The following is a 25,806-nucleotide window of genomic DNA, read 5'->3' on the forward strand; positions in this document are numbered from 1 at the left end:
GGCGAGAACGGAGCGTGCGAGGGGCAGAGAGCACGAACCGGAACCCCCCAACCCCGCAGAGAAGTCCTCTGAGCCTCTTAAGGAACCACCTGAGCAAAAAAACAACATTTCGTAAAACTTTATTGATTTATCACTTGATTAAAGCGTGAAATATTATAACTATAATACACCGTATTTTCGTGTAGAAAACTTTACATATTTTATCTTACTATATAATTTTGGTATTCTCTCAGAACTCTATACAGCCATTGGCAAGGAATGGTCTTTAAATTATCGCTAGTAAACACACTTAATACAGGGATATTAAAACTCAGGTGTTTTAAATATGTGAAAACATACATTTTAAACAAAGGTGCTGAACAAACTGAAGTTACAAATTAAAGGGAGATGCACTTTTGACAGAGTTATTAGTTTTAATCTTTTTCCTGAATAGTAAGACTGAGCTAAAATCTGGGGGGGTGCTGGTTGTAGTAGAGGACATTGGTTTAGATCGTTCTGTTTACAGTTTAGAAGGTGAGGCACCAGACACGGATAACAAACTGCCGCAAAAAACACCTTTTCCTGGGCGGTAAGACGCCCCCGAAGCAGCATGAAGGGAGCTGTTAATCACAAAAGGGAGGGCTTGGTTCCCCCCTTCTGGAGGCCCAGTGCTGCTGCCAGGCCAGGCCAGGCCAGGCCAGGCCATCTGCGGATCCCTGTGCTGCCCAAGCCGGCAGGAGCTGCCTTGCTCTGGCTCCCTGCACTGCCCAGTCCCTCCTGCCCAGCCGGGCCGGTGACCGGCCCCGTGTGCCGCAGCCGGGAGAAGGAAGCAGCCGGAGGGCCGAACCAAAGCGAGCAGTCAGCGAATGCCCTGAACACTCCCTGCTTATTGCTGTAACGGGGACAACGCCTGCGGGACAGGCACAGGGCAGCCCAGGGACCCTTCTCCGTGCACTGCACACCCTGGGACGGCTGGATGGAACGCATCCAACTTCAGCAGTTTGTAACTGGTTTAAACACAACAAAAGCTTTTCTTAAGGAAAAAAACAACAGCCTCAGACCAAGGGCTGAAAGGAAGCATGAATTAAACGTCCTTATCCTATGTGCAGAGAGAGTACAAATGCTGCCCCTTACAGTAAAGAAAGCCCATGAAGCAACTGTGAAGCAATTTGAGACCTCAGAACTGAGACTTGTTTCAAGACATGACTGTAGGGCTTTCAAACCTGTGACACACAGAGGAACATGCAGCTGGGCCAGGTGTGTCTGATGGGACATGAGGGAACACATTCCATGAGGCAGTGACACATTCCAAATCTGAAAAATAATGGTTCAAATGTTTCCCTTAGGACTACCTATGACCAGAAGAAAAAGAATAGCATATTATTACAGATTTAAATAGAATTAAAATAAATACTTCATTTTCTGCAGTACCTGATGCAGTGACGTTCCCAAGGGAATGAGCAGCTACACAAGGTGCAACACAAAAGGATATTTCAAATCCAGCAAGTTAAATACCAGCATTGCTTATTTTTCAGTCTTCTCCTATTGTCCTATACATCCATTCACCCCTTCTACTAAATAGCAGTGTAGAGATTTAACCTAATGGGCATTTAAAAGTCAGAGCGCCTCAACTGCCACTTTTCTTTGGTTGAAAATAAAAAGTAAAAATCAACTGTGAAAGCTTTGTCACTACTATTGACTGTAAAACCTTCCCCAAACAATGCTTACACAGGACAAGCTGATGCACTGAGAAGCACCATAAAAATTCTTTGGAAAAAGATCACAAAAAACAAACCAAACAAATAAACAAAACAACACCAACCAAAATAAACCTCCAAAGACAGCACATCCCCAGCAGCTCAGAGCAGCATATCCCAATACAACCTCACCTGAGGCCATCCTACCAGGAAACTCAAACAACAAAATAATCTTCTACACTTAGTTCCATTCAAGACTGTTGTTGCTGTTTGGTTCTTTGTTTCTTTAAATACTGTTAATACTTTTAGTTTGCTACTTTGGATAGCACAGCAGTTAATATAACACTTTGCATTATTTTAGGAACTGAAGCCTCTCCTCCCATCCTGCCATACTTTCCTGGTTTAGAGAAGTCTTGAAACTTTAAATTTATAATTATTTCAAAGGTCAAGACAGCATTCTGTCATGGAAACACTGTCACAGAAACCCAATGCATTTCAAGGAAAGAGAAAACTCTTGGGCAAGCTGTGGTGTCATGTCACATTTTGCTTCACAGATAGCCTTCAAAGCACAGAATTGCTTTGAAGCAACAGTTGGTAACTTAGAGCACATTAATGAAGTTGTTTAATTTTGCTAGAGCAGTTTTCTGGAAATTCTGGGTTTTTTAGATGCTACTAGGAACTAACAGTTGAGAACAAAAATCATTTGCACAAAATGACAAATAAGAACTTGCAGATCTGCAGTAAAAGGAGACAAACGTTAAGGACTGGACTTTTTGCTAAGCAGTCGCCATTACTGCTAAATACATTATACTCAAGGGACAAAAAGGTGGGTTTATTTGTTCTGAGCCTTGATGTTCCTGTATATGCTCTATGATCTGCCAATGTATGAAAGGAAAAGGAAAGCCTTTTCTTTTTCTTAAATGCCTTTAACTCAAGCCTAATAAGATAAAGGACAAGATGCTATTGGTGCTCCTGATGCAAAATATTCCAGAAAACTAAAAGTAAGTCTCAGAAGATGCAGTACTGATATTTAAAAAAAAAAAATTAAGTCATTTATTAAAGAGGAGGAAATCCTTCTCCATATTTCCTGCAGGCTGTCCACTGCAACAGCCCAGTGCCCTGCCTGGGCTGGTCCTGGACACAAAGGAAAACCTAGAGGAATCTTGGGTGGTCATTGGCCACCACAGTTGAGTTTATTATGAACACGTGCCAACATCACAAGGCTACACAAATACAATCATTACTTCCAAGGGGCATAACTTCTGTGGAGATCCAGCTGATTCATCAGCTCTGGCTGGGATGAAAGACTGAGCAGTGGATAAAGGACTAGAAGAGACATACTGGATCATACAAATGATTAGCGTTGAAACAAAGAGACTGCACACCTACTGTATTGACTCTGTAAGCAATAATTTAAACAAAACTGCTGACACTTCTGTAGGATGGACAGAACAGGATTATTTTCCTCGTTCCCAAATGCCACTGTAAGAATAATTTGCTCCTGTGGTGGTGATACACCAGGGTCCCACTGCAATCCATCTCTGGACCCAGCTTTACGTCCAGGCCGTGCGACAGCCTCACTGAGAGCTACCAGGAAGGCAGGTCCCTCCCAGCTGTGCCTGCTGCTCCATGATGCAGATGTTGAAGACCAGCCCAATGCGCAGGAAGAACTTGCGCAGCACCGCCCGCAGCTCGGGGATCAGGTCAAACTGCATGATCTCACACAGGTACGGGTAGTAGGTGGAAGCATGTGCTCTGAACTAGCCAAGATAGAGAAACACAACGTCATTCTCCATTGGTAGAGCAAAATAAAAAGTGCTGACACGTTTGTGGCTGCACCAAACGCCAGGTCTCACCCAGGCCCTCCCAACAGCCCCAGGACACCAAACTCCGTGGTGCTTGTGGCAGCAGCAAACACAGGGCTGCTTTGGTGTTACTCCCTAAATAGAGTTAGGGTTTTGTGACTTCTCAGCCTACAGGTACTATCAGAGTCAATTTGTAGCAATATGAGTATCTGCATTCTCTTTTCCTCAAAAGGGCCAAAATCCTAAAAATTACTCTTGCCATCACTGTAAAGGAAACTAGAATTACAATTTTACAGGGGTGAAATTCACCCTTACCATTCCTGTGCAGCTGCAATACAGTATAAGCCTCTCCCTTACTGCACACTCACTGTGTTTTTATATGAAAGCTGTTCAGTAATTCTATCCACATTCCCAGAAAAGTGGGAACTGCATGGATGCAGCCCCATTTCCACAATGCAGAATGCCTGCAGACAATGCAGCGGCCACTGCTGTATTGCAAGGAGAGCACTCGCCATGAGGAACCTCCCACCTCCAATCTGGCTGGAAATTAAGACTGAACTCAGGCTGAAGCAGGAGTGAAAAGCATAGCCAAATGCAGACATGACTTCCAACCCCTTCTTACCTTATCATCACTGATTTTTAGTGTTTTTGTTAAAAGCAACAGCAGGAGATTTGTCCAGGCTTCTCTGTGGCTTTCCGAGTTGACAGTAATAAAGTACGCCAGGGCTTCACTGCACACACTGCAGAGATGGCACAGTTCACATAAAACAAAGAAAACCTTTAGAAAGTTTTTGATATGCTCTGTTTGTCCTCTCAGTGTACTTTGTTCCCAAGCAAGATGCACCTCCATGGGAAAGTTTTCAATCACATGCAACAACTTTAACTACATAAATTTGCCTTTTCTGGTACAGGAATTGTTCCAGAAAACTGAACTGATATGCTTTTCATGTTGGTGACTGAGAAGGAAAAGGAAAACTAATCTGCCTGATAAACATTTGTAATTGAAGTGCTCTCACTTTCAACCTGCAAACATTATTTCCTAACCCTGACATTGGGACATCTTAGGCATCAGCACCACAAGAGAGCTCCCCCTCCAAATTTGGACTGGTTTCATAAAAATCTGCTGCTCAGCATCACAGATTAAGGAAGAATTATTATTGCATTAATAGATTTTTGGTTCCTACTGGAAACTGTCAATACAAGGTACAAACTGTACCACTTACTATGACTATTTTTAGGACACTCTTTTAATTAAAGAAGGACTAAACAGATTAACATGTCTGTCATGCTGATATATCAGAATCCACTGTATTAGTACCAAGAGCAAGTTGGGAGATCTTCACATTAGTTAAGAGACTAGTGCTTTCAACTTTTATGTACCAACTCACCCAAATACCTTTTTGTATTAATTTAGAATGATCTTCTACATTTGTTTAAATTCCAGGTGTACAGCAGCTTATACTGCACTCTTTTTCAATTAGTGTCTCCTATTATGCCTCTATTGCTACGTACTCAGATGGGAAAACTATTCAGACACCCCCACTTCCATAAAGAAAAGCCTCTGTCAGGCAAGAAGGTGCTCCATGTGCTCTAGGCAGATTGCTTCCTCACTGCTAAGTGAGCTTTCAGTGAAGAGTGGCCACAGCTGTCTGTGCCCATTTGCCCAGCAGGTCTGGCTGTGTGTCCCTCTGTCCCAGCAGGGCTGGCTGTGTGTCCCTCTGTCCCAGCAGGGCTGGCTGTGTGTCCCTTTGTCCCACCTGAGCAGCCGGCGCTGCACGGTGTCCCACGCCTCTCGCCGCCTCTCGTCCACGTACATCCGGAACAGGATCCTCAGGCAGCACGCCAGGCTGCTGGTCTCTTGTTTTAGGAGATTGGGTTTTGATTTACCCTTGAACCCTAGAAATCAGTCCCATGCAGAACAAGAGGGAACATCCAAAGCTGGCGTTACTGGCCAAAAATAAATTTTATCAACAATACCTGCACTAGTGACCAATAATGATTTCTTGTCCAGACAGTATTGCCTCCTCCTTGATTTTGATTGAGTTCTGATTTATTTGTAAAGATACTTAACTATAGCAGTACCAGAGTACTGTGTAGCTCTACATTGATTTAAAAAAAGCAGATAATTCAGCAAACAGAATTATTCAAGTCATCAGGAAGGAGATAAGCAATAAAAGCATGCAACGGTCCAAAAAACTCTAGAGCTGATTGCAATGGCACACTGTTGTGTCATGATACTTAAAGCTAGAAGTGCAGTTCAACATTTTAATCAAATAAAAATAAAAGCCTCACCTGCTCTCCATAACACAGTTCGCTGCTCATAATTTGAATTAAAGGCTTTTGAAAATGAGTGAGACTCTTGCAGACAATCCAGTAATTTAAAAAGGTGATGTGAAGACATATGTTTATACATTCCTTGGTCTTCTGTGTCAATGTGGATATCTGCATCCAATGTATCTCGCTAAAGAACAGGGGGATAGGAACAGATAGAGAGCATGCCATAAACTCCAGTAACTCTAATTGCATTTATAGGTGCAAGGCAGTATTAGTGCAGTACAACACAGCAGAGTGGTCCTGTCAAAGATCAGAGTTGCACTCTTCTCAGTAGGGTACTGAAGAAGAGAGAAGTTATGATCTCTCCTGGTTACTGACAAGAATATAAGACTTAAGAGCAAGGGAAGAACTTCCTTATGAAGACATGGCAGTCACAGCAATACAACGCAGAACATATTCTCTTCTCTAGAAGCTGACTGGCTAGGTTTGCTGAATTCTGAAATTATCAAAATGAACAATAAAACCAGTATGGGTTGAAATGTTGCCTAGTGTAGAAATTCCCCATCTCTGGCTCATGTTAAATTTAGTCAATATTTTAAATTCCTATTGAAATTAGCTAAACTATACCATCCCCAAAACACTTCCTGAATGTACTAGCCAGAACTTCCAGCTTAGGGTTTTGTTAACAGCTATGCCAGGGCTACTGTGCACTAGTACCCAGAATCAGAACTTCCAGGGACAGACACATCTCCAAGGTCAGCAATGAGTGAAATCTTGACCACTGACCTTGCTGAAGTTGAACTTCTGCAACACTTCCTATGCAAACATCCAGAGACTGAGCAGAGCCTCAGCTGTGGCTAAATGAAGACACTCAGTCCAATAAGCAGAAAAGAATGTTTTCCTCCAAACAAACAAAAACCATTTTTGACAAGTATGTATTCATGATAAAAACAACTACAATCTATTATATCGACAGTAAAAATTAAGGTAATATAATACTACAACAGGCAGACCACCAGGCAACACTGGAGATGTTGAGACAAAAAATTCACAGCGTAAGAGTAGTTCACACACACATTGAGGATAATGCTGAGAGTCAGTAAAAGAGTATTTTGTGAACACCTCAGAGCTCTCCATAATTTGTGCTTTGCTGTCACAACAAGGTTACAAGTGAGTCTGATGGTACCTGAGCTGCAGCCATGTGCTCGGCATCCTCCTTCTTGCTTGTTGCTGGATAGAACACTATGTTATCAATGGTCTGTATCAACTCCAGCTGTACCACACACTTGATCAGGAGGCCAGCAAATAGTTTTTGGTCTAATGAAATGGAGTAACACAAGTTTCAGAAGCAATTCATGACAATTCACTTACAACAGGCTACCAAAATGTGACATTCCCCTTAACAAATCAATATTTAGTAAAGCTGTGAATTATCTTCTAAAGAGAAAATCTCACTGCAAGGCATAGCCACAAATTGCAGACTTCTCCAAGTTTAACTGCCCCAAAACTTTATGTAGAGAACTACAGAAGTGAACTAAGACTGGCTATAAAGGCACATTGAAAAACTTTGTATGCTTCCCTTACTTGTATAAGGACCACTTTTCCAACTCTCATCTGTTGGATTTGAATATTGGCTTTGTCCTCTTTCAGAAGCATTTTTATCCATGCTGCTTAAAGACTGGTGATCTAGGTCCAAATCCTAGAAGAGAGCGCAGAGCAGTTCCAGCAATCCAAAACACTAACTCCCAGCCAGCTATCACTTTTCAGATGACTTCTCTAATCCTAAATTCAAAGGCTTCCTGCATCCATCCCTTACATCCTTTTTTACAACAAGACCAAATACAATCTACTGTCAATTCCATGTCAAGTGTATTGACTACAACAGAGTATTTCAAAAGCTAACCTAACACAAAACCCTTCAAGTCAGTTTATTACCCCGAGTTAACTCTTACCAAGTGTTTTTCAGATGAATCTTCCTCCATTCCTACAGGCTTCCATGTCAGCAAGCTTCACAGAGTTAAAGAAACAAAACAACAAAAAACAAACACAAAAGTATAATCAAACAAAACAGAACAAAACAACAAAGGTAAATATTGTTGCTTTGGAATTGGGCATCAATATAAAAAATTAAACCTATGAACTTACACATGAGGAATAGTTGTTTTGAAGATTTCTAGCATACAATTGCATGTCTGGCCCCAGACTTCAGGGCTGAATTTCTGTCCATTGAGTATTACCAGGTTTTCTAGGCAGTTTGTACCTGATCGTGCCAACTGCTCATTATCTGTGAAAGAAATGTTCCATATTTATCAACTTCTACAATGTCAGTGAAAAATTAAGCATTCCCTATTACTGCTCCATTAAAAAATTTTACTAATGCTGTGAAATGCAGTCTCCTGGCTCAAAGCCTACCTATACAATGTTACAACAATATGAAGCTGAAGAACCTACTGAATTTTAAAAAAGAGTTTCAAAATAGCCTTCATGAGATGGAAATCCAACCAGGGAAGACAAAAGACAGGGCAGAAGCAGAAGGGAAGCACACAGTGAGAAAAAGGAAGGAAAAGCAGCAATCAGAAACTTATGATTTACTATAAGATTGTCCCCCATCATTCCATGCTAGTAACTTGCAGGATTTCAGGTGTAAGACTTGGAGCCAGAAAGAAAATAAGTTCTTTACAAAGCTGTATTTGAAGTTCTTGTTGGTTGGGAGAAGGAGGGGAAGCGGATGCCAGAAAATAAGAAAAAAAGAAAAAAAAAATCAGAATGCATGCACATAATCTATATGTGTAAATAAAGGAGGTAATATATCACTGCAGTCAAACCAAGAAAGGTTGTTGCCAGAAGGTTCAGAAGATTGACACCATTCTGCAACAGCTTTTTTTTTTTTGGGTCACAGTAACACTATGAGCCCATTATGAACACAGTAACAAAAAACAAAAAACTTGCCTAACTCAATAAAAAGATCAGTGGTCAGATATTCAAGATACTGCATCAATCTATGGCAACACATATTATCCTAATGGGCACATTTATTCTTCCAAAATTCAGTTATCCTTCCCCTTCTTAAGTAGTGAAGATTTAAAACTACATTTAATCAGAAGATCCAGGTAAATAAGGTACCTTGTTTTACACACCAGTGTAACTGTGCAAGTATGTCATGAAGGAGGATCTCGTGCAAAGCTTCATAGAACTGTGTGAACACATCACAGATGGCATAAAGGGCATGGTTGCACGTCGTGGTCATCCACTCTGACTTCTGGGACAGAAAATGAAAAGTCTTTGCTTTTGTGGGGATTCTCCCACGGTGACAACACTTGGCTTACACATGGCTGGTCAACAAGAGACACAGCTCTGAGAAGAGAACTCTGAACTAAAGCCTTGTGACTGCACATGTCATGTCAGAAGCACTTAGCTGGCCACATCAACACTGCTCAGAAAACTGTACATGTTCACAAGAGGGAGAATATTCTCCTTGAAAATAATCACACACACACACACACACACGTCACTGGACACTGTGACAAGTTTCATTCATGCCACAGAATTTGGCAGAACACAGAACATGTCTAGTTAAGTCTGGGGCAGTATGAGGTGGCAACATCTGATGTCAATAGAAACTGCTGCCTCAGGTGTGTGAGTCCTTAAAAACACAATTCTAGGAAATGCTTGCTTTTTTGGATTTTTTTTTTGTTTTACCTCTGTTTGTTGTTCAGGGAGTTTCATATTATCAAAAATCCGAAACACAATTCTAAACAGGTCTTGCCACCAGTGCTTTTCAAAGGTATGCCCATAACTCTTCATGATTTCAAACATCACTGTTAAGCCTCTATAAACAAACCCAAACAAGTATAGGAACAGATGTCAAAATGCTTTCCTGTGATATCTTCACTGAATTAATTAAAAGAAAAAAGGCAAAAAAGAAAAGCTTTATTACCTTGTACGAACATCTAACTTGCAACGATTGATGATACAAGAAAGTTCAAACAAAATAGGAAACCATCCTCTGACCCACACCCTGTCCCCAGGAGCCACATTCATGTCATCACTTGTGTATTCTCTTAATACCTTGAAGATCACCAGGAAAAAAAGATTCAAAGAAAAAATTATCTTAAAAATCTTTATATGTGAGAAATTTAGATACCACCAGTAGTACAGACAGACTTGGAAAGTTAGCTTAGTTCCTACTGCAACACTCCAATTCTGCAAAGTCTAAGTATAGGTCTGAATTGTAAGTATTTCCAAAAAATACTAGAAAATAATATATGGAAATAAGACTTCAATCTGTTTTTACTTCAGTCTAGCTAAAGGCCTTACAAGTTGCTGAGGTCTGGACTTCTTAGAAAGCAACTTTAACAGCGACAGACAACTGTTACATCAATACATATAACAAGCAAATCTAAAATTGGCAGAAAGCAGTTCTACAAGTCTCTGGTACCCTGAATGCAGCACGTAGTGGGGACGTGCAACTGCAATGTAACTCTAGGCTCTCCTCAGCCAGTGATTATTACAGTGATTATTACATTCAGTACTCACACAACACACTAGTGGAGAAGAATACACCTTTGTAACCAACTGAACTAGACATAACTAGGGTGACAGAACACAAAGCACTGCTTTCCAAGTCATCTTAACACCACAAAAACAAAAAACATAAGGACTATTTACCTAAGTTATTTCCCATTTGGACTTACAAGACTTAAGGTTACCTAACTAGCCCTAGTTTACTGCTCACATAGTACCAAAAACTTCTAAATCCCAATAAGCTTTGCATAGTAACACTTGCAATTGAAGTTTGAGTATGAGAACTCTTTCTTAGTAGATGAATCTCCATTTAATAGTAGAAGAGTATGAAAATGCAGCAGGGTAAAAATTCAAATATACCTGTGGTCTCTCAGAGACATATTTTGCACAATAGCGAATAAGCCTGATGGCTTCCATGCTGGTGTCTGGGAAGGCAACATTGCAGGCAAACTCAGAGAGGCATTTCACTGCATCCTGAAATGAGTCAATTGCTGCTGGAAAATGCTGCTGAAAAATATTTGCTGTGAAGAACAAACAAATTTGTTTTAAATTTACTGATATCAAAAGTCATAGATAAACCGTATCAGTCTAGGCATTGTCACCCATGGTATACTGCTATGACAGACATGAAAGGACCAGATCTACACTAAAGATGGTTCTTTGCCCTCTCTTGCATTCTTCCCTGTCTGACCTCACCAACCACATTGCAAAGTTCTACAACAGAATATCTGTATCTAGTTAGTCCTGTCCATAGCATTCAGAAGACTTCAAGGGTATGACCCAGCTGCAGAGTTTAAACAGTCTGGCTGCGAGGTTGTGTGTTTACTTGCCTGGAAATACAAAAGCCTTATTCAGATGAGCCTTTTGAAGCAGACTCACAGCAGCCAGGCTGACTTGGGTGCATGCTCCTGTCAAACATTACTTACTAACTATGTGTGCTGTAGTCTGAAAGGCCAGCTCTACGATATTCCCATCGTGGTCTGATGCTGCTTGATGAAAGACTGCAAAAATATTCTTCCAGCCTGAACGAATGTTACCAGCTTGGGAGTTCACCATCTGAGCAATACACCGGATCACCATGTCTCGAATGGTCGGAGATCTTAAAAAATAGAAAAGAGAAAGGAAAGCAAGACTATTTTACGCTGGCACAAAATAACTGCCCCACCTGCCTGTACATGGCCACCCAACCCACACCAAGTGACATCTTTAAAGGGACCAAAGCAAGCTAAAGCAGAAATTGCAGTGTTTCACACCTGTTTTTCTTCATAATATGCTCAAAAGGCCTTAGGAAGTCTTTCTGGAAGCGGAAGTTGGCTAACTCTCCCTTCTCAAGAAATTTCATTGACAGCTGCCTTAATGAGTCTACAGCAAAGATGGCAACATCTTCATTAGGGTTACACCCAACCTAGAAGAAAAGCATATTTTCAAACACTTATCAGTTAATGTGCATTTATTAACTGACACACTAAACATTGCTATCCCATTTCGTGTTCAGACACTTGGGAAAGAAGGGGTTCTTGTTGAAGGGGGCTTTCTGTCATTTTGTCCATCTAAACAGACCCATGGATTTTTGAGTGCATCAAAGCAGAACTCTAATAGCCAGCTAGATGCTAAAATTAAAATACAGTACAATACAACAAAATTAATGATATCTTTGTTTAGAAGGATCCCATCCTAACATGATTCAATTTCCTAAGGAAAACAACTGTTGTTCCAGGATCACCTGCGTACATTTTAGATGAAAACTAACCTGGCATTTTTTCCAAAGGAAAAGACAAAGAAAAATTACAAAACCACCAAATCATAGTTAATATTATTTAACTAAAGATCATTCCTAGAAACATTTGGATCTGTACACTTTAGGTTTTTAAATAGGTGTTCCTTTTAGGTGCCTTGAATGGAATTTTTTTCAATATCAGAGTTTAAACCACTAACAACAGAGAAGGGAAAAGCTGATTAAAGAGGTCCCCCTATTGATGCATGTAGTGTAAGCTGGTTTGTAGAAGTACCTTATTGAAGTGATCTCCAATGACATGCCAAACCCTGGACCACTGCAGCCGGATGCGGTTCATGTTGTAGTAGGAGATCTCCACGATCTTCTGCAGGCTGAACATGCGCGGGTGGTGCGGGGACGCCAGCTCGTCCATGGACACGGCACACAGCCAGCGCACAAAGTCAACTGCACGGGACAGGGCAGCTGTGAGCCAGGCTGCCCCCGTGCCCGGGGCCCTGGCACCCACCAAACCTACCTATGGCATTCCCGTCCAGCCTCGTGGAGCCCGTGAATATCCTACAACAAACACAGGAGTTGGGCTTTCAGCTGCGCATCCACAGGAGCCTCTTACAGCTCAGCACATCTGGAGGCACTTCACAGTCCTCCACGCCATGACCTCTGCTCCTACTGTGCTCTTGCTCCTTGGCAGCAGCACATGCATCTTTCCTTAGTCTAAGCATCCTCTTTCCTGCACCAAGTCACAGTCTGCTGTGCTCCTGCCCCGCTGCAGGAACAGGCACAGGCTCACAAGTTTACCCAGGCCAAGTTATGCTGGAACACTCACTTGGGTGACAGCATGCTAAACTTCATGGGAATGATAAACGGACAGTAAGAAGGCTTTGCTACAAGACTTGTTATCAGCCACCTTTGATCTTCATATTCTCTGAGAATATGGTCAGCTGTGGCTGTCAAAATAGACAGGAGAAAGACTAGGGATTCACCGATTTCCCTTCTTCCCCTTCAGCTGTTCAGACTCGACAGGAGTTCAGACTGCTGATAGTGGTCCATACAGAACAGTGAAAGCCAAGAACATTCTCAAGTGTTCTGGACTTTGATGTGGTAACAGACACATTCCTGGTTAGAATAAACATGACAAGTCTGAATATATGATTGTGCAGATTTGCACAATTGCATCAGTAGCTACTAAGAACTCCCACTCATAGCTTAGGATAGAAGCATGTCTTTAGACAACATTTCAGAAGGGCAGATGACAGATGATGATTTAGGTTACACTCTCAGTACCTGTCCACTGCTACCACCACGCTCTGTGAGCTGGTCTCCCCCACAGACTCCTGGATGCTCGCCATGTGCCGTTTGTCAGCTCCACTCCCAACAAGGTTCCCTGCAATAAACCCATGAAAAACAGTATGTGCCATCAGGAAATAATGACTTTACATTAATTCCAACATCAAACAAGTAGACAAAGAAGTGACTCTTGCCTCTAGTTACCATGTAATTTATACGGAGCAGATGGTGCCTTTGCCAGATTTGTGCCAGATCATTACAGAGCTAAACATCATATTTATTAGGTTAAGATATGATATTGTTCATAAAATTGGAACAGATAAAATATTATTTTAAAATATGAACTGTTAAGTCAGCTACAAACAGTTAATGCTGAACACAGTTCTGTATTCATTGTAATCATAATGTATAGCATCCACTCCAGAGTTTTTTAAAATTAAACTGCTTCCTTAGTGGTTTTACAAAGATGAAGGCAACTTGCCTCGTCCGTCTAATTTACAGCCAAAAATGCAAGGTCTGTTTCTTGTACACAGTGCAGAAACAATAGGAACTGTAACAGCAAGCCAAACATGCAGAGATAAAAAATTCCTTTGGGAAACCAACTGTCAGTTATCAAAATATCTCTTAATTCCTAAAAATAAATGGCTTTTTTATATTAATTAATACTTGTAACAAAACCATGACTTTGTATGGCAAAACAGTTTTGACAACAACATATTCCAACAAATAAATCTGGAATAGTTATCAAATAGCTTAACCCAATTCCAAAGTTAGAACAGATTTGGTAATTATAAACACATACTGGAATGCACAGTTTCATTAATCCAACACAGCTTCCCCTGGAAGCAAGTAAATACATTTGAGTATTTTGTAACATTGAGGATTCTTTAACATCCTTACTCCAGTTGCATGTGCCTCTTTGTGAAGTTCAGGACTAATAATCTTACCTAATCCCAGGCTCATAAAATCCTCTCCCGCAGAAGCATAGCCCTTAATGCTGCCTTCCCTGTCACGCCCAGAACCAGACAAATACCGAGTTTTCACACCAGTTCCTATGAGCTGTGCCAGCTCCAGCTGGCTAATACATTTCAAGATCTAAAACCAAAAGAAATTAAACATTGCATTTCTGCACACCACCATCTTTTTATTCCTAAAACATGTATTTGTATTTAACATTTATGACTTTCCCAGGTTCTCCAACCATTCAAACAACTTGGGCCATGATAACAGCTTTGATAACAGCTAAAACGCATTGGTAATAAAACTGAAAATTAAGTTGAGTGGTTCATTCAATATCATCAGCCACCATGAATCACTCCAATACAAGAATAAAACAAACACTGTTCCAAAATCTAACCTGGATCAACTACTAAAGGATACCTTTTTATTACTTTTTACAGCATCAACATTCTAGACTATAAACAAGTTGGAGCTGATCTTCTAGAGACTTCATTGTCCTAGAGAGATGAAAAGACTGAAACAGTGCAGCTCTCACCCCGTTAGTAGTGACGTTCCAGCCTGAACAGTTTAAATGCCAATGCTGTGCTCACCATGGCACAAAATTCACTCTCTTCCTTCTTCCTCCCTCAGGGCCACATCCCTTGGCTGTCACAAGCACTCAGGAGAGTGCTGTGAGCCAGGTCTGAGGCATCTGTCAGCTCTAGCACATTTTAGCTCATATCATGTGGCCCAAGACTAGAGCCAGAGAACGTAACACAGAAGAAATGCTCCTTTTAGCAACAGCACAGATTTAGAGCTGGCAAAATTGCTTCTGGAAAATAGGCTTTAAGAAAATGCATATAATCCTGATAACTCATCTTTTCCAATTATCCACCAAAATATTTGAGCCCAAATTTTTCATGTGCTTATGGTGTAAATGTTGCCAAACATTACACAGAAATGTCTGGACCTGCAAGCTAGAATATTTTTGTTTCCATGAATAAGAATACAATAGTTTATATGCAGAATTTTCTGAAGCCAAATGAGATTTTTCTATATAACTTCAATTCCACATCAAATGCAGCCACAAAAATTACAATATTGTCACACAGTTTCCACAGGGTCTTAAAAAATGCAGTGAGTTATTTATATATATATATATATATATAAAAAAACAAAACCAAAAACTTAACAATATAATGCACTTCCTTCATATTTTAAAGAGGGTTCTGGGACCTGATAGTAGACAAAAAAATGTGACACCATATTCACTATTTAAATTAATAAAGATTTACCTCATGCCAAGAATTGCCAAGATAGTTGCCATCTGTGTGAGCAACTGTAATGAGTGTCTTAATAGTATCGATGTTCTTCTGTTTCATTTCTGTAATGCTGGAACTGGCAGTCAGCAAGGAAAAACGAGCAAGGGCCTGGACATAAGCATCTCGTTCAAGCTACAAGACAGAGAAACAAGCACCAAAATCAAATCCCCAAAGAACCAGAGAAAGCAGCTTGCCTACAACAAATTTTCCTTCTCTGGCTAGCTGGCACTGTTAGACACCTTCCAACTAAAGGAGAGTAGGGAGCCAGTTAGCAAACGCTCTTAGTAGAAGATTCAGCAAGAAGAAGAAAAGCAGAGTTGATGAAATACTTGATTACATCACGACCTTTTACCATTCCAAGAAAGCAGGTGAGACACTCCATCTTCTATGTATAAGCTGTTTGTGATTCTTCACCTGCCTCCCAGAGCCCACATGACCCTCAGCAAGTCCCAGGCTAAGTTTGGCACCAACCTGCATTCCAAAGATACAGGCTATCCTAATGGCACAGCGGATTCCTTCCAAACACAGGGATGCAACCTCTGTGTCATCACAGTTCTGCAAGCCAACGCTGTAAGCTGCCAGCAGTGGAGTCCAGACAAGCTAAACAGAGGAAGAAACTCAATTCAGAAGTCTCTTACAACTTTAGCCCAAAACACTGGGTTACTGAAGCCAAATATATCCCGTCTGTTGCATTAGCAAACTCTTCAGAGTAATTTTCCACTTTTTTTCCCATGCTTAAAACTCTTCATAACAAAGGCACAGTGAGAACCTGACACTCACTTTGAACATGGGTCTGACATGGTCCAGGTGAGTGGCACTGGTGAAAGGTGCCTTTGCATGGCTCACTGCCTCCATGAGGGCTTTGGCTGTCTTTGCCATTTGTTCCATCTCCAAGTTGTACAACAACCTCCGCTGCTTCTCATTAGCTACACCTAAGGGAAACACCATACACAGACATTGCTTGCTTTCCTTACAAAAGCATATTCTGTCTCTTCACACTGAGCATCACAAAACATTAAATAAAGGTATTGCAAATGAAATCTAAAGCTAGAAATCTTGCAAAATCTTAGAAGTCAGGTGGCTGCCCCAGGCCGAAGGAAAGAAGGCCAGCACTAAAAAACACACCCAAACTTCAGACTTTATTCTGTACAAAATAACTAATTCAGCCCTTTATTATACAACACATGCTACTGCCTAATTGTTCCAAGTCAGAGGTGCAAACTCTATTAAGTCATTCTGCCTGTAAAAGTGGATGGAAAATCCTGTATTTTCTTAGGCTCACATCCCCAAACCAAAACAAGCCTCACCGAAATTATAAATAAATAACTTGGTGTTTCTTTATCCTTATACTACAGGATGCAACTTCAACCTTCAAACAAATCAATTTTGTTCCTATTTTGGTTGAGAAAACCTGCAAACAACAGGAAAACACTGGAAAAACCACTATGCTGAAGGTTCAGAATTCATTATTTTGAATTAAATTAGTACCAGCTATTGTGAGTAGAAGTAGGGTCCATCTGGGGATACTGGTTTCTACTGCATGCTAGACACAGAAGCCCTCATTTAGGTGGATGAGGAGAGGTGACTACAGATCACGACAAACTCTTGAACTTCTCTGGTTTGCAAACACTATCACAAGGACTGTGATACCTCCCAGCCACTGAACTATGGAGGGAGACAAAAAATCATCCCAAATCAAGCCCTCACTCATCTAGCACATAAAAAACAAGCTAATTCCAAACTAAGTTCCCCCTGAGTTACTCCTCACTCTTCTGTTTAAAAACCCCAAGAGTTCTGGTTTCTAGTGCTGCTCTGCAGTGGGGCAGAGGCACCTACACTGCTGCTCCCACCACAGAAGGCAGTGTGAAGCAGTGACTGAGCCAGTTCCATTCCATGTACCCCTACCAACCATTCTAAATGCACTTCAGGTATTGCCCCAAGGCATTTCACAAGGACTCTGCACACCACCGTGCCATCCCTAGGCTCCTGCCATAGCTCAAGAGCACTGTGGTCTTCCCAGTTTCTAGTTCCTCCTTACTTGGTTTACTACACTTGGTTGCAATTGCATATTCTTTTGTCTCTTTCATTGCAATTTTCTTTCCCTCTATTTCTTCATAGATTGTGGATAAATACTCTTCTGGCAGGTCTTTACTGTCATTGATTCCTCGATTCATTTTAATGTACTGCTCCTTGGTCATTTTATTTTTTACCTGTAAGAAGAAATAAGTTGGATATCAGATTTTGAATGCAAGTTCAGGAGAAGTCTGAACTTCTATAACTTTGGATTTTTAAAATTTCTACCTGTGGACTGTGCAAGTCTGTAGTCAGCATTATAATGGAGTATGCCAAAACATAGGCAGTGTCTGCACTAGCAAATAGTGTTTGCCTGAGGGAGGTAAAAAAAACAAACAGGTTTATAGACACCCAATTCCTCAATCCATTAGCTCTATTTCCATATGCAAGAAAAATACCCAGAAGTGCTATGGATTCAACCAAAGAGCCAACAAAGACTGAAGTCAGCCATTAGAAATGCATCAAACCCCAAGCAGTTTGCAGCACAAATAAAAAGGGGGGAAAAAGCATATCATCATTGCAATATTAAAAACTAGAGGTGACTGAGATTTTCAAGTACATTCCCTGCCAATTACCTGAAGAACAATAATGTATAATCTTTAAAAAGTTGAAGGACAGCTTATTTTTCACTCACAGTTTCATTAAGACTGATACAAAACCAAGGCACTGATACACCAACTGGACCACGGAAAGGGAACTAACCAAGCCTGACTAAACTTCAGTGCTGATAGCATTAGGAACAATAGCAACTCTGTCTAGTTGGTATCAAATAACATATACGTGTTTTGTTCTACATCTAACACGCAAGCAAAAGCATTGCAACATCCTATTAGCTGTTTATGTCATGAATTTTTAATTCTAGCCATTTCTACTGCTTAATACTGTCCTTTATACTTGACTGATCTACATTTGCCTAAAATTATCTCTGTATTAGCTGTTGCATTTTAACATACTTAGGGCTTCTCTTTCCCAGTAATTCCTTCTAGCAAGTTCTTGGGATTTAAGGAAATGCAAGCATCAGTATCTCTCCTATGCAATACGAGCAGTAAGGTCTCCTCACACAAGCCTGCACAAATTCCTGGCCTGGTATGAGCTAAATCCATCCCCTGCCCCTAAGGGCACATGTCAGTTCAGCCAGGGAATGTTCTCTAGGCACTGATCTGATACAAAGGGTTTGAATTACCGTTGGTTGCATTCAATGTATCTAGCAGCAAACTTCTCCATTAATCTATCAATCTTCTGGGCTTCCCCTGGCAGACGAAAACCTTCCAGAAAGATCCGCAGAGCGGAGACAAAGTCTTTGCCACAGAAATCAAGCTGGTCTACATAGGCATACATCACTTCCTTGTTAAACTTGCTGCTTTCCCCAAGAAATTCCCCTACTTGAGTCTAAAAAACACAAGAGACAATTATTACTGTGCCATCCAAGTGCCAGGTCTGCAAGAGGGTTCCTGGGCTAAGAGTTGCTCAGCTGCCAGCTCTGTAAAGCTGACACACTGCTGAGTGGGCAAAGCAGCCAGTGGAGGGGTGGAGAAGGACAGGGGTCCCAGATATGCCCCCTCAGCCTGCAGATTCCTGCTTCCCTACTGCCAAAGGCAACATCTGCATTACTGCAGAGTCAAGGAAAATTGAACTGTGCCCAGCTGCACACGCAGCAGAGAATGTTTTGCCCCTGAAGCACAGGACACTCCTTTGCTGGCAAGGGACTGCCAGCAGCTGACACTGCTCTGTCCCCTGCCAGCCTCCAGGGACTGACAAAATGCACATTCCACTGATGGGGAATCCCCCAGTGCTTCACTGTAACACAGTAGTCACTAAGGAGCCTGGGACACTGAGGAAACCGCAGGGAGCTGTGGCATTAGGTGTGTCCATGAGGAGCCCTGCAGGTTCATTTCTAAGCTATGAACTCCAGGGCACACACTCCAGACACTGGCGACAGGGCTGAAGGTACTGGCTGTACAATTCAGTGTATTGATTGTGCTGCATGTAATCTTACAGAGCAGAGGCGTTCCTCTTGGTGCAAGAACTGTGCCAGGTCCTCTGCTGAAGTGCCAAGCATTCCCTGCTCCTGTAGATACTGTATTCCTCTCTTTGGTTTTTTATTGAACCTATTCAGACAAAAACATGGGAAAATTGACATACAATTAAAAATATCACAGCCTGTAACATTTGAGTTTTACAGAGTCCTCATAAAACAAAGATTCTGTGTTGTAGGTCCATGTCTTTTCTTTCTAGTTAGGAAAAGAGTTAAAACAATGTACAACAAATCTATTACCTACATCACACCACAGGATCCATCTCATAAGCTACACTGAGTTGCTGATAACCTTAGAAGTTATTGCTGGAAAACTCCAAAGCTCACCTTTTTGAACATTAAAAATTAGAGACTTTACATTAAATGTTAAAAATGTTGCTGTTCAAGACCCTTTTCTAGCATTTACAGACATGAAGACTTTCAAATTAATGAAAAAGAAGTAAAGCAAAGCTGCACAATGATTTAATTCTTCAAACTCTATTTCAGTAAAGGACAAATCATATAAGAGCAGCAAGACAACTGTGCCCCTCAAACCTATTTCCCTCTGGACATACACACTCTTGTGGAGCTGAGCCAGCAAAAAGGAAAGCTGTGAAAACCCCTTCCATTCCACCCAGGATTTTATGAAGTTCCTTTTAACTATAACAGCCTCCAGCACTTGGTTTTGAGAACAGCAGACAAGTCTCCAGCATTAATATTAATTTGTAAGTGTCCCTACAGGTGTGACTGTGAGACCATAAGAAACAACACATTCTATTACTAGTGAACTTTAGTTTTCATACTGGGCTTACAGTTCTATCCCATGTTCAATTATTTCCTTTTGTTGCTTGATGACTTCAAATTGCTCTGGATCATCTGGGACAGCAGTCTGGGTACCAACACTTCCAACTCCTGACGATACAGTGGAGTCCAAGGAACTGACACTGCTCCTCCTCCCTCCAGTGTCCAGGCATTTCCCTTCAGCCATTTCCTGTTCAGATGGTTTATATGAACCTATTTACAAACAAGGTGAGATTCAGATTACCCTTGTTCAGACAAGAGCTTTTGGTTACAGAAGTTTTAAGCAGAAATCTGTGAGTCAGTACTCTTATTTTACCATGAAGATGCTCTATTGATGCAATTCTAAAATAATCCAACAAAAGGCAGAAAAGCAGCAGCATCTATGGAGAAATTCCAGCACTTCAACTTAGTAACTCAAGACTGGCTGCACGTCTTGTTCTACATGAGCTTTTTTAGTAGACAAGGGCCTGGCTAAAGCTCACCAACAGAACCCAGTTATTCAAACCAGGCACTTGGAGAATCAGCTACTGCAACAGCACTAACAACTGTTTGTAAAATACCTCACTTGTGTAAACAAATTGTTAGGCACAAACTCAGCATCCACACTTCTGAATAGCTTCTAAACACTGAACACAAGAATGAACTGATTAAATAAATCAGTCTCTCCATACAGAAACAATCTTACCCAAGCTAGTCTGATGATTGGGGTTCACATAAAGGTCTTTGCTCCATTCTACCATACATTTTAAAATAGAAACCAAACATTCAAGTCCTTTTTTCCTCAGGCTTAGTTCCTAAAACATGAAGAAGAAGAATAAAATAAAAAGAAAAAAAACCAAACCAACAAACCATGCTGAAAACAGTCTCTACAACAGTCTCCCTCTAGGGGCTGAAAAAGTATAATCTTAAAAATAAAATGCTTATGGTGGGGATATGGCACCAAGTCTGTGGAAAGCAAATCCCAGAGACAGTACCACTGGTTCATGAGCTCCAAAAGGAAATCATTTAACTGAGGCAGAGGAAGACTTGTTTGGTTCTCTCTCCCTTGGCAGTCCAGCTAAAGAGACCAGAACCAGCCTGGTGTGACAGTGCAAACGGGTGGCAAAATCAAGTAATTAATGGCACGGCTTCAGTGTCCAATTGCAAATTATCAAAATAATTAAAAATAACATCAGTAGCTTACAGACAACGTGAACCTCTGGAAGGATCAGCAACAATGCAAAGATAGCACTGTTTACAAAACAATAGTACCTTATGTTCAAAGCTGTTTTCCTTACCTGTAAAGGTGTCATTCCCAACTCATGCCCACTTCGTCCCTGGGCGATTTTGGACAAATCATTTACAAGACGTTCAAATATATTAGCAGCATTTAAATCACAATCATAGTTAACATAAATATCCACTACACACTGGGCATCTGGAAAATAAAAGGAAATGGAAGGATTAGGATTCTGTGGAATAGAATTTTTTAAAGGAATCAGGCAGTTGGAGCAGGCAGTGCAGATGAATCCAGACATTTAACCCAAGCACTCTGTGATAAAGTTCAAATTTTAAACATTATATATGTGACATTTCTTTTCAAAATATTTTTTGTCTGCTGCCAGAAGAAGTGATTCTTTTACACAGTGGAAATACCTGCACAGATTCTTGTTAAAGTCTGAATCACCATCCATTTGTGTTCAAAGGAACTTGAAGAAGTCTCTAGAATATTCAGGAAGATCTCTTTGAAGAACACCTGCAAAATAAATAAGGTTAAGGACTCGATGATTTGAAACGTATTAGAACCACATCAAATGTACAGATTCATTTCTGTTCAGTAATTTCTCTTGAAGAGTAGCATTTCATGCAGATCAGAATTTGGATACAGTAGTAATATATTTAGTAAGCAAACCAAACTAAGATGTTAAAATGGAAATTCTAGCTGTCCTTTAACCATTACAGTATTTTGAGAACTACAGCATATGCAATTTATAGATTAAAAGTCTCTCACCTCAATCTGCATTTTTAAATGGGTCTTAAAATTTGAAAGCAATGTGAGGAAGATGGCAAGAGAGAGCTCAAACACATCAGGAACAGAAGAGACTCCATTTTTAGATAATGCTACACAAAGATATTGCTTGATTGCATTGATGAACATTTCATGTGTCCTGAAAACCAGACCAGCATTCTGCAGCACTGAGAGGAGCAACTGGAGAGACACAACCTTGGAACGCAATTCATGGGACCTAGAAAAAATTCAACATTAAATGTATTTCTGTATTTTCTTAGTATATACTTGCATTTGACATTAGCACTACACCATTTCTTCCACATCAGGAAGAAACTGCTGTTTTGATTTATTTAAATGCAGGGGGCAAGTGGGGTGGAAATCAGCCAAGTGATTTTTGGACTTCTACCATCCAAATTTGAATTTTTTTTCAGTAATATTAACATCTTAGACTAGCCTAATAAATGCAGCTCCATGCTTCTTAAGCACTTCCCTACTTCATTCTCCCATCAAAAGCTTCACAAATACTGTAGTCAAGGCCACTCCAACTGGTAAGATTAATAAGCCTATTATGAAAAAAACAAAATTCTCAAGTACTGAATTTTTAATAATTTGAAGCTATTTTCAATCCTAGATTAATCAAGCTAACTAAACCAATGGCCTGATAAATGGATTGTGAACACAGAGTTAACTATACAGCAGTTACTTAACCATCTCCAAAAGCTGCCAGGAGGGGACAGAAAAATACACACAGTCTCATACTTGGGATCTGGTGGTCCTTCCCCCAGAGGTTTCATCGAGAGCTTGCACAATGACCTGAACACAAGGAAGGCATCCTTTTGTAGAACATGGGAAAATCTGGCAGCAGCTTGATGTCCAGATACATCTGTCTCCTTGAGAGCAAGAAACACAACACAGACCCTCATTGAGACAAACAGAGCAATTAGGAGATTCCACAGCTCCTCTGAGAATCAGTTACTGTTTAAACCTCACCTAAACAGGATTACAAGGGATCTGGATCTTTTCACACATGTTGACTGACCCTTTACCTCTGTCCCCACTCTGTATTCAAATACAACTAATATTATCCATTTTAGGACAGGCATTTTCAATATATGCTTAAACTGCAGCTGCTGCTTCCTTTTTGAACCTGAGCAGGACACACACATTAGAGTTTCTGTCCCTTTCTTCTGCCAAATCCCACTGTACTAGTTGTCACAAAAAAACCCCATTTCTTCTTTCATAGATGTATATTGGCATCCAGTGCAGCTATTTACCAGATTATCAGTGGAGGAAACAGACTGCCCATCATCTGGAATCCCATTTGTTTGTACAGTTTCATTGCTAGAGCCAGAAAGAAGAGCATCTGCAGTCTCTAATGCAGGCAGAGCCTTGACAGGTTCTGTTACCTGCTTTTCTTCAGCCACTAAAGGGGAAAAAGGAAAAAATATTAAAATAACACATGAAGAGTTTTCTATCCCATGACTTTGGGAAGCTCTACCACCCCTTCAGTGGCACAGAAGTAGCACTGGTAACCTAGAAAGTTTCTCAGCAATCAGCAAAAGAATATTACCTTAAAATCAAAACCTGTTCTTGCTGCCTTAGTAGGTGTTCTTGTCAAGAAACTTAGTAACAAAAATTACTTCATGCTTCTATAATCAATACATACACAACTATTTCACTTTGGAGACTTCAGTACCTTTCACAGCTGACTCCACCACATCTTCCAAGATGCTTTGGACCATTTCCTCTCCTCCATCAATTGTTTCCTCTAATGAAACACAGAGAGAATTTTTAATTTAGCATTTTTTGTTTAGGAAGATGATTAAAAGGAAAAACATGACAGAGGCAGAAGCACAAAAATGTATCAGTTTTCTTCAGCAGTTCTCATTGAAAGCTATGTCTGAGAAGTTGCTCAAAAATACTCATTGATGTTATTTATGTTGTTTGAATCAAAACACTGATATTTTTAATCCAGCTGTTTTGTAATTTTTATTTATCAGCTGTTACAAACATTCCTAATTTGGATGCAGAATGTGCTGATGATACGGTGTTCATATATGCATCATTTTTATCACAGGACTTCAACTACCTGAGAGCGGTTCTGTCACTTCCCACATATCATGACAGCTCTCTTCCTTTCCATCCCTTTTATCAACCTGTTCAAGCCAAATTCCATTACAATTCTCCACAGATAAAGCACACATGGTTTAACCGGAGCTCTAGGGAGAGCAGGAACCATTCTGGAGCAGTTGTAGTGTAGACACAAGCCAAGGATGGCAGCACACTCCGAAAGTCTACTGAGGAGAGCCAAAGGAGCCAGTCACCTCACCACTGCTCCTCAAAGGCCTCCAAGAGCCCTTTGCAACAGGCCAGCTAGGAGTCAAAGAGGGAAAGCAACAGACTCTGCCTTGTGCTCACCTGCCCCTGGCAGGGCGGGGGCTGCCTGCAGCTCCCTATGGAAGGGCTCCCGTGGCCCTGCTGGCTGGGCTCCCCGTGGCCCGGCTCCCCGTGGCCCGGGCTCCCCGTGGCCCGGGATCCCCGTGGCCCGGGCTCCCCGTGGCCCGGGCTCCCCGTGGCCCGGGATCCCCGTGGCCCGGGCTCCCCGTGGCCCGGGATCCCCGTGGCCCGGGCTCCCCGTGGCCCGGGCTCCCCGTGGCCCGGGCTCCCCGTGGCCCGGGATCCCCGTGGCCCGGGATCCCCGTGGCCCGGGATCCCCGTGGCCCGGGATCCCCGTGGCCCGGGATCCCCGTGGCCCGGGATCCCCGTGGCCCGGGATCCCCGTGGCCCGGGATCCCCGTGGCCCGGGATCCCCGTGGCCCGGGATCCCCGTGGCCCGGGATCCCCGTGGCCCGGGATCCCCGTGGCCCGGCTCCCCGTGGCCCGGGCTCCCCGTGGCCCGGGATCCCCGTGGCCCGGGATCCCCGTGGCCGGGCTCCCCGTGGCCGGGCTCACCGTGGCCGGGCTCCCCGTTGGCCAGCGCGGTGCCACCAGTGCCAGCCCTGCCTCCCCAGCTGTGCTGTCGCTGCCCTGGCCGTGGAGACTGTGGCTTCTGCGCTCGCTCTGCTTCTCTGGACTCCTGCAGCTTGAAACACAGACAGAAAGGTTCATCTAGGCACAAAATACACCAAGGGAAATCCTGTCTACGATGACTGATGTTCCCTTGTGAATTCACATCTTAGCAGGAAACAGTGAAACTACAATCACTTGGCCAATAAGATTAAAAATATACACTTCAAGTTTATTTGAAAAGCATAATTTGTTTATCCAATGCCATTTGGCAGAACCTATGGTGTGATACCTTGTTATCAGCACTGCAACAATAATAAAAAAGTTTTCAGTCATTAGCAAGCCTAAACATTTGAGAGGAGA

At 41.6% G+C, this 25,806-nt stretch overlaps 1 protein-coding gene across 5 annotated transcripts in view; it reads right to left on the reverse strand.

Annotated features, from left to right (window-relative positions):
* Positions 1 to 112: 112 nt before the first annotated feature.
* Positions 113 to 25,806, reverse strand: part of ARFGEF2 (ADP ribosylation factor guanine nucleotide exchange factor 2) — a 33,975-nt gene continuing 8,281 nt past the window's right edge. For 2 of the 5 annotated variants that reach the window (XM_062505213.1, XM_062505215.1), the window contains 34 exons: positions 25,390 to 25,519; positions 24,134 to 24,205; positions 23,712 to 23,860; positions 23,197 to 23,327; positions 22,438 to 22,672; positions 22,083 to 22,182; positions 21,725 to 21,864; positions 21,133 to 21,241; positions 20,459 to 20,660; positions 19,629 to 19,740; positions 18,816 to 19,021; positions 17,861 to 17,945; positions 17,598 to 17,769; positions 16,340 to 16,491; positions 16,031 to 16,159; positions 15,533 to 15,691; positions 14,246 to 14,393; positions 13,296 to 13,395; positions 12,529 to 12,569; positions 12,289 to 12,458; positions 11,533 to 11,684; positions 11,206 to 11,378; positions 10,640 to 10,800; positions 9,693 to 9,823; positions 9,455 to 9,584; positions 8,879 to 9,014; positions 7,901 to 8,039; positions 7,708 to 7,762; positions 7,340 to 7,454; positions 6,942 to 7,072; positions 5,774 to 5,942; positions 5,239 to 5,377; positions 4,104 to 4,221; positions 113 to 3,436 (listed from right to left, as the gene is read on the reverse strand). In XM_062505213.1, coding sequence (XP_062361197.1) covers positions 3,254 to 3,436; positions 4,104 to 4,221; positions 5,239 to 5,377; positions 5,774 to 5,942; positions 6,942 to 7,072; positions 7,340 to 7,454; positions 7,708 to 7,762; positions 7,901 to 8,039; positions 8,879 to 9,014; positions 9,455 to 9,584; positions 9,693 to 9,823; positions 10,640 to 10,800; positions 11,206 to 11,378; positions 11,533 to 11,684; positions 12,289 to 12,458; positions 12,529 to 12,569; positions 13,296 to 13,395; positions 14,246 to 14,393; positions 15,533 to 15,691; positions 16,031 to 16,159; positions 16,340 to 16,491; positions 17,598 to 17,769; positions 17,861 to 17,945; positions 18,816 to 19,021; positions 19,629 to 19,740; positions 20,459 to 20,660; positions 21,133 to 21,241; positions 21,725 to 21,864; positions 22,083 to 22,182; positions 22,438 to 22,672; positions 23,197 to 23,327; positions 23,712 to 23,860; positions 24,134 to 24,205; positions 25,390 to 25,519 — 4,674 coding nt within the window. In that variant the 3' untranslated portion in view covers positions 113 to 3,253. Of the gene's footprint in view, positions 3,437 to 4,103; positions 4,222 to 5,238; positions 5,378 to 5,773; positions 5,943 to 6,941; positions 7,073 to 7,339; positions 7,455 to 7,707; positions 7,763 to 7,900; positions 8,040 to 8,878; positions 9,015 to 9,454; positions 9,585 to 9,692; positions 9,824 to 10,639; positions 10,801 to 11,205; positions 11,379 to 11,532; positions 11,685 to 12,288; positions 12,459 to 12,528; positions 12,570 to 13,295; positions 13,396 to 14,245; positions 14,394 to 15,532; positions 15,692 to 16,030; positions 16,160 to 16,339; positions 16,492 to 17,597; positions 17,770 to 17,860; positions 17,946 to 18,815; positions 19,022 to 19,628; positions 19,741 to 20,458; positions 20,661 to 21,132; positions 21,242 to 21,724; positions 21,865 to 22,082; positions 22,183 to 22,437; positions 22,673 to 23,196; positions 23,328 to 23,711; positions 23,861 to 24,133; positions 24,206 to 24,526; positions 24,644 to 24,855; positions 24,891 to 25,302; positions 25,520 to 25,806 lie in introns of those variants that run through there. The other 3 variants (XM_062505211.1, XM_062505210.1, XM_062505214.1) reach the window with 3 other exon arrangements.

This window comes from Cinclus cinclus, chromosome 18 (genome assembly GCF_963662255.1).
Source record: "Cinclus cinclus chromosome 18, bCinCin1.1, whole genome shotgun sequence".
In the NCBI taxonomy this organism is placed as follows: Eukaryota; Metazoa; Chordata; class Aves; order Passeriformes; family Cinclidae; genus Cinclus; species Cinclus cinclus.